Consider the following 8,587-nt stretch of genomic DNA (forward strand, 5'->3'; position numbering starts at 1 on the left):
TGGAAATATCCACAAGTCGTGGTCTTTAAAATGCTTTTGGTTTGAAGGCGTTCTGTGGTTCCATTGCGGAGATATGGACAAAAGAATATTTGTGCTTGGTCAAAAAAATGTCATAAAACCGAAAAAGTAAAGGCTGAGAAATCATCCACAATGTATTTTATACACAAAGCAAGTGTTTTTGTAACTCTAAGAGATTTCCTGAAAGCGCTACAGGCGTGCCAAAATCGTTTTCATAAAACCGAAAAAGTAAAGGCTGAGAAAGCATCCACAATGTATTTTATACACAAAACAAGAATTCTCGCAACTCTAAGAGGTTTCGTGAAAGCGCTACAGGCGTGCCAAAATCGTTTTCGAACTTCGAGCTAACTTTACCCCGGTCATGAGCGGGGCTTATGAATCAAATGAAAAAAAAAAACCGCCTCCAAAGTTTCACTCTTAGTTTCAGCCTATTTGAAGCCTAAAACGAAACTTAAGCTACTTGTTCCATGCAAGTCAACTCGTCAGTCACATTTTGTTTGATCAGTTAGTCAAAAGGGAGTGTTTTCTGATAATTGCCAATTGAAGAGACCCTTTCCGTCTTAACTGCTGGAGCTTCAACAGTTTCCAAAGTCTCTCCGCTAGACGCAAGAAGTGTCTGGTAAGAATACGAAAGTGCTTGAACTGTGATTTTAAATAATCCTTGCTGTTTTAGTAACCGCTTGTTTTTGCGGAACTGAAACTTCGAATTATTAGTGTGTGAACGGCGGCATGGTAGTTCTACTTGTATGTAATAGTTCAGGTGGGGAGCTGCGTCAGCATGCGTAGGCTGCAAAGGAACAAGTAATAGGTTTATTCCATGCTGAAAAAAAAGAAGAAAAAACACAACGTTTCGGCCTCTGTATTAACAGCCCCTGTAACTGTTAATAGAATTGATATTCAAACAGTAAATGATGCCCTAAATATCTAGACACTACTATCGATTGTAAATTGTTTTGGACCGCTAATATGGAGGCAAGGGGCAACAAAGGTTGAATTTTTAAAGGAAGTTAAGGAGTTTTAGTGTAGAAAGCACAAGGCTGACACTTCTTTTATAAGAGTTTTATTCAGAGCATTCTAACGTTTTGTAATCCGAGCTGGGGAGGTGCCTTGTCCTTGTTTATACCTAATAACATTCATCTTGTTATTGCTGTTGTGTTAAAACGCTTTACAAGCTAATTGTCTTTTTTTAATCTTATAGTGCCAGAAGATGTCTGATCTGAGTAACGTTGCTTGAATGTTGTTTTGTGTCGGCGTATTGTACTGTTGTTGTCTTGTATTATGTTATATGTTTATGACCTCTTGATGTACAAGACGAATTACTTTAATGGCACTAAAGGTTCATTCATACAAAGCAGGAGCCCATTATGATCTCATTCCTTCTGTTGACATTTATCTTCAAACTTCTCTTTGAATTCACAGAAGGCCTGTGCCAGGGGTCCTATGGTTGATTCTTTTAAAAAGATGCTTAGAGGTGGCAAAGTCTGTTTCTGTATATTCGAAAGGAAAGGAAACGTTTTGACTCACAATATCATCGGTGCGCAATGTGGTTCTGAGTGTCTCCACATTTATTGTGCATGGGTGGGGTATTTTGGCAATACTCCCTTTTGACAGAGATCCAACTAATTTTCTTAGGAAAATATGTTTTTTTTATAACTTTTTTTGTATGTGACGGCTGCTTCAGTAAGTACACCTTTCAAACACGCATGTACTGCATAAATGCTTCCTAATTGTTGGGCATTAAGGTATAGATTAATGCAGCTGTCCAGACTGTAATGTATTCACCGCCCACTGACATGCGTAGAGGAGTGCTAACTGAGCATTGTGATGCAGCCCTGTTGTGCACTCTGCATACACACCTGTTGCAAGTTTATGCATTCTTGATACATTCCATACACATCTCAACTATATGTGTTCTTTCAGGTTCCATCCACCTATTTTCTAATCAACTTATTCAGTACAGGGTCGCTGGGGCAGTTGGAGCCTAACCCGGCACACAATGTGCACAAGGCAGGATACACCTTGGATGGGATGCCAGTCCATTACAGGGCACACACAGACACAAACGCACTCACACCAGGGCCAGTTTTCCTAGAAGCAAGTTAACCTACAAATATGCCTTTGGGCTTTGGAGGGGAAACTGGAGCACTCAGACGACGCCCACATGAACATGGGGAGAACATGCAAACTCCACACAGACAGCACCCCGTGAATTGAACCCAGGGCCCCAGGATTGCAAGACAGTAATGCCCAACACTGCACCACTGTGCCACCTTTTTTCTTCTTTTAGATTTAGTTGCTTAGGGAAGGGTAGGCAACTACTCTAAAGTAGTGGCAGGAAGGGATTCTGCAAGGCAAACATAGTAACTTCAAACTTTGCTTTTTAGCTCGTGGCCCAAACATAATTCACTTATGACTGTGCAACCCTAATAAACATTTTTACCATATTTCCTGTTTATTAGCTCCATTCTGAAAATCTGCACTCTACACATAATGTAAAGTATTCTGCGTGCCTTTATGAGAAAAGATTTGTAGGTTCAGTTTACATGGAATAGGTAATAGGCAATGATTGTAGCAGAATCAGCACTAGAGGAAGGTGCACTTATACTATGACTAGTAGCAAAAACTTTGTCTGAGACAAAAGTTTTTCTCAAACTAATTGCTACACCACAGCTAGTTTACCTAATCACAGTAATCAAATGCAAATCACAGTGCAATATGTACTGTATACACAATATTGTAGGACAAAATATAAATTATTTCTATAATATCCTACAGAGGGAAAAAAAACACACCTGAGAAAGCTTGCCTGACCACAAATATTTTTTTTCTTGTTTTCAGTTTGGAATTAACATCTACTTTCTCCTTTGCAGCTACAGTACCATTCAAATGACACTATTTTTGTCTTCCAGCCTCTTTGACTCGGCAGCATGAATTCTTCAAAGTTTGAGATGCCAGTCCTCGGACGTCTGTTCCAACTGGGAATGCTGTATGACTCCTACAAGGATGCTCCTATTCAAGGTAACACAAAGATGGCAAAAGCAATCCAGAAATATTTCTGAGGTTACTGAGAAGACCAGGGCATTAAAACCAATGTTTCAGCAAAGAATAAATTCATCACAGTACAGAAAACTTCTGAGCATGTACATACCTGTATTTGAATTATGTATAATCTATGTATAATTGCTTGGTTGAAATATTTTTGAAATAATCGCTCACTGTTAGGATTCTAACAGTGTCAGCAATAATTAACTGAAATAAAAACGGACTAGCAAACATTATGAAAAAGGTGTTTTTTCATTAAACTTTTTATTGAGCTAATGTAAAAGAGATACAAATGGTATGTTCTCTACAGTAGATTCCTTAGGATTTATTTCAGATTACGCTCTTCTTGTGGTGTCAAATATGTCAAATATTATACTGTATATAAACTTTTTTTATGTCTTTACTGAGAATGGAGGGAAAACCGACCTCAGCTCCTGGCATTGGAATTCTGTTGTTTTTTATAAAGCATACTTTTCACAATCGTTAGAATTTATTTAATTTTATTTAATGGTATTTTTTTGGCCATTACAGGTACCTATTTTTGGGATAAAGATTCATTAGAGAAAAATTCACAGATGCAGCCCCTGAACACCACAGAGTACAATGTCATTGAGTCTGATTCCATTCAAGGGAAGGTCTCTGCACTGACATTAGGATCTCAGCTTAAGGCGAGCCTTCTGAGTGGATTGACTGAGACTCGAGGGGCTGCCAATTATTTTCACGACCGACGGAAATCTCAAAAACAAACTCGGTTTACTCTACAGTACCGTGCCACAAGTAGATTACTGCAGCTGCCTCTCCATGAACTGGGAGCCGGCGCTGTGTCTCACCCCAGTGACATTGAGAAACACACAGCTACCCATGTGGTCACTGCCTTGCAGTACGGTGCCGAGGCCTATTTCGTGTTTGATCTGGATACTTCGGAGAATGAGAACGAGCGGGATACCATGCACTCCCTGCTCACGAAGATACCCTATCTTTCAATGGAACAGGATGCCTTGACCAAACTGACACCAGATGAAGAAGCCATAGCTTCGAAGTGCAGCTGCACCCTTTTTGGCGATTTCTGCTGTCCAAGCAAATTGCTTGGTTTCCAAGATGTGATCGACACCTTCAGGAATCTTCCGAAAGCTCTGGGCCCAAGTGGAGAGCATGCCTTGCCAGTGAAGGCCTGGTTGTGTCCTTTATCAGAGCTTGAGCCTAATGCTGCCCGACTGGTGCAGAACATCCCTGTTGACTTTATTGAACAGTATCAAGATGTTTTAGAAGAGTTTAACAACATTGAAATGAGATCCGATGACCTGATAAAAGACCCGGTTGCCAGACGGTTCCCCGAGATGCAGAAGAAGGCAGAGCAGCTGAAATGTGTCTGCCATCAGTACAAGTCTGCCTTCCAGGAAAAAACAGCCAAACTATTGATAGCCTTTCGAGGAGGAAAGCAAGACGATGCTGCATTGATGGACCTTCTGAAAATGAATGAAAACTCCCCTTTCTATGTCAAGATGATATCAAAATGGCTGGACCACAAAGAACGAGAAACCTCCTTGGTGAGGTCTTTCCTTTCGAAATTTAAGGGCATCAAAGTGTTATCCTCCATGAAACAGCTGGATGATGCTGTACTAGATCCCGATGTAGACAGCGTCGTTTGCTTTACATTTACCCACTTACATCAGCCTGAACCCTACCTGTCAGATCTGCATGAATATCTGAGCTCTGATGCACACAAAAATGGTCCATCGACGACCGAGGACCTTCATAGGTACAAGCCAAGAGAGCCCAAGCAATGGATATGTTCAAATTCCATGCAACAGATGAGAGTCCTGGCCAGGTATTTCTTGGAGTTAGCAAGCATCAACGCAAACAGCAAAACAACAAGATTCTTTGTAGCTTCTAAGTACATCAAGGACATGCCTGCAGCAGCTATCCTTCTCTATGAAGATGGACTATTGGAAAGCACATATCTGGATCCACTACCAACACCAGATGCTCCAGAAATTGGTGAGATCACCCACAGCACTGTAATCTTAAAAGCAAGAACTCCAGAAAATAGCCAAATAGTTAATATTGGGATTGAGTTCAGGGCTAACAGTAGTGACTGCTGGACACAGCCTCAATTTCCTGAAGGAGATGGAGAGGTGATTATATCAGACTTACTTCCCTACTATGAATATCAGTTTAGAAGCATCATAGAAGGCAAACTAGGATATGTTGTAAGGAGCCAAACTATTATCAATGCCACGACACTTCCCACAAGCCCACCTTCAAGTCTTAAGGTATTGAAGTTAACAACAACTACCATAACCCTATCTTGGGAAAACCCATCGGTTATTGGAGAAGGTGTAAACCTTAGAGGATATAAAATTGAATACAAAGTGGAACAAAAAGGCAATAACAGAGATAATCCAGAGGAGTGGACTGAAAAGCTCACAGGGAAAGAAGAATACCAGTACACGTTGAAGGGACTGAATCCAAACACAACCTACCTTCTTCGTGTTTCCTGTGATTGTGGAGATTATGCTAAGAGTGCTGCAAGTGATACTGTCTCCGTCACCACCTTAATTAAGAAAATAGCACAGGACATCATTGAGAAAAATCCTCAAAACATAATCCACAATGGGACACCTTGCATTTATAAACTTACCTTAAAGAAGGAAGTAATTGATCAGTATGGGTTTTGTCGAAGATTTACATTTGGACGTCGGAGTGCACATCCTAAAAATAAAACCATCATGGTCCTTGGGGCCACAGGTTCAGGAAAGACCACCCTCATAAATGGGATGATCAACTACATACTGGGTGTAGACTGGGAAGATCATTTCAGATTCAAGCTGATTCTTGAGGAGAGCCAAAGAACGCAAGCCGAAAGCCAAACCTCAGAAATAACTGCATATGAAATCCATTACCAGAGGGGCTTCAGTGTTCCCTACTCTCTCACCATTGTGGACACCCCAGGATTTGGCGACACCAGGGGTATTGAGCAAGACAGGCAGCTCATCGAGAGGATCCGGGATTTCTTCTGTAACCCAAACGGCGCTACCCACATCGACGTCGTGTGCTTTGTAGTGCAGGCAGCTCTGGCGCGCCTCACCGCTGTCCAGAAATACGTCTTTGACTCCATCCTTTCCATTTTTGGAAAAGATATCCATGAGAACATTCAGCTGTTGGTCACCTTTGCTGATGCTCAGACCCCTCCGGTTTTAGAAGCCATCAATGCCTCTGAAGTGCCTTGTGCCAAAAGAAGCAGTGGGATGCCTGTGCATTTTAAATTCAATAACTCTGCCTTATTTGCATGCAACAAGGGAATGAATGAGACTGATGACCAGTCTGCTGAGAACTTTGATAAGATGTTTTGGAAAATGGGCATCAACAGCATGAAGATGTTCTTTGAGGACCTGAAAAGAATGGAAACAAGGAGTTTGCAGTTGACGAAGGAGGTACTTGAAGAAAGAAAACAGCTAGAGGTAACTGTAGAAGGCCTTCAGCCAATGATTAAAGCTGGATTGCATAAGCTGGAAGAAATCCGGCAAACACAACAGGCTCTTCAGCAGCACCAAAATTGCATTGATGCAAACAAGGACTTTGAGTACGAAGTGGAGGTGACGGTCCCATTTAAACAAGATATTTCTGGCAGCTTCATCACCAATTGCAATCGTTGTCACTTCACTTGCCATTTCCCTTGTATGATTGCAGATGATGCAAAAAAGTCTTCATGCTCTGCCATGGACAAAACTACAGGAACTTGTAAAGTTTGCCCTGGGAAATGTGAGTGGCAAGTCCACTTTAACCAGAAATATCAGTGGGAATACAAAACAAAGAGAGAAAAAAGAATGTACAGTACCCTTAAGAAAGAATATGAGAAAGCTGTAGGAGAAAAAATGAACGCTGAAAAGATACATGAAAAACTGGAAGAGGAACTTCAAGCTGTGGACTTACAAATCCTGGACCTTATTAAAACATTGAACCAAGGATTGGCACGACTCAGTGAAATTGCTCTTCGTCCAAATCCACTTGCCACTCCAGACTACATCGACCTCTTGATAGCTGCTGAAAGAGAAGAAGCTAAAGCAGGGTTCAAGGAACGTATCAAGTCACTGATGACAGTGAGGGAGAGCGCAGTCCTTCTCCACAAAGTCTCCACTGGCCAGGATGTGCGTCCAGAAGAAATGAGGGCCTATGAGAAAGGCAAAGCCAGAAAAAATGTTAAGGGGATTTTCACCAATGTAAAATCATGGTTGAAGTTTATGAAGTGAGACAATGTCATCATTCTTTATTTTTTATATTATAAACCTTTATATTCTAGCCGAACACTTCATTTTATTTTAATAATATTAAATATTATTATAATATTTAATAATATTAATATTATTATAATATAATAATATTGGACAGTTCTAAATATAGCAAACAGCTGTGTAACTGTTGTGGTTCTTTAAGAGTAGAGTGTACGAAGACTGGACATGAGGAATACTGTTTTATTGAGGTGGTAGAATTACTTCTTATTTTGGTGGCTCCAGTTAATGGGATCTTGTCTGAAACGTTTCTTATTCTTTTTTATGTTCCTTATTCATTTATTTTTTAAGACAGTTTGATAACTCAAACCCAGTCATACTGTACACTTAATTTCTTTAAGTTTACAAAGCACAGTGGCAATACATTTTAATAAAATAATTTTAACATTGGCTTTCTGATTTTTAAGTTGAGTAATTATACTAGTAAAATTGACAGCATATAACAGTTTTACAAAAATCCAGCTGCTATCCTGTATTTTTTTAATGTTTTTTGTAGAGGGTGCTGTAGAAATTTCTCACACACTTCTGTTACTGTATATCTATATTTTACATTTGCTATGAATTCGGTAAGAGTTGCATTTTTTGTTTATATTCCTATTCTTTTGAACTCTCACTTTATTCTTTTCATGATGCTGGGTATTGTAGGTATTAAAAGTCCCAAAAATCTCTGAGTTTCTTCATCTTTTTAAAAATTCAGCAGGACGTGTTTTTTTTCCTCTTATAAAAATCTTGATTGTACAATGATAAAGCACCTTTTTTCAATAAAGTTTTCATTTAAGAAACGACTGTTTCTGCACGTTACATGGTAAATGTATTCTAAGGGGTAAGTACACCAATACAGACCTGATTTTAATCTGAGTTACATTGCACCATAAAAACGTTATTCAGAATTATTCACTCCTGGATTAGTGGACACCTCCTTGGACTTTCCTCGTTGCTGCCAAATTCAAATACTCTAACTTTCCCGATACAAGTATTCAACATTTTCAAAGGCATTCCCGGTTCATCCCCGTGTACTTCTTCAGAAGCAACAGTGAAAAACAATGCAAGGGGAAACTATGTGGGAGGGATTTTAAAGCTGGGACCTGGCGGCACTTTCTTTACCCAAAGATTTGTAGGAAAATATGAAACAAGCTACTCAGACTTGCTGGTAAAATCTGTTCATGTTGTGACACTGTGTAGTGGGAGGCGCCACGGTGAGCACCCGTAAAAAGTCAACCCCCCCCCTGAGAACTTGT

General features: G+C 40.0%; 1 protein-coding gene across 1 annotated transcript; it reads left to right on the forward strand.

The window, feature by feature from the left end:
- The first annotated feature begins 511 nt into the window (after positions 1-511).
- Positions 512-8,096, forward strand: LOC102696424 (uncharacterized). Its single transcript, XM_006643400.3, has 3 exons — positions 512-637; positions 2,928-3,036; positions 3,592-8,096. Exons 2-3 carry the CDS (start codon positions 2,946-2,948, stop codon positions 7,308-7,310), a joined length of 3,810 nt encoding a protein of 1,269 aa, XP_006643463.2. The 5' UTR covers positions 512-637; positions 2,928-2,945; the 3' UTR covers positions 7,311-8,096.
- The last annotated feature ends 491 nt before the right edge of the window (positions 8,097-8,587 follow it).

Source organism: Lepisosteus oculatus, chromosome 2, assembly GCF_040954835.1.
Source record: "Lepisosteus oculatus isolate fLepOcu1 chromosome 2, fLepOcu1.hap2, whole genome shotgun sequence".
Lineage (NCBI taxonomy): Eukaryota > Metazoa > Chordata > Actinopteri > Semionotiformes > Lepisosteidae > Lepisosteus > Lepisosteus oculatus.

Coding starts and splice junctions, on each gene's coding strand:
- LOC102696424 (XM_006643400.3), top strand. CDS start 2,946: ATGAATTCTTCAAAGTTTGAGATGCCAGTCCTCGGACGTCTGTTCCAA. Junction 3,037..3,591: donor CAAGGATGCTCCTATTCAAG/GTAACACAAAGA, acceptor TGGCCATTACAG/GTACCTATTTTTGGGATAAA.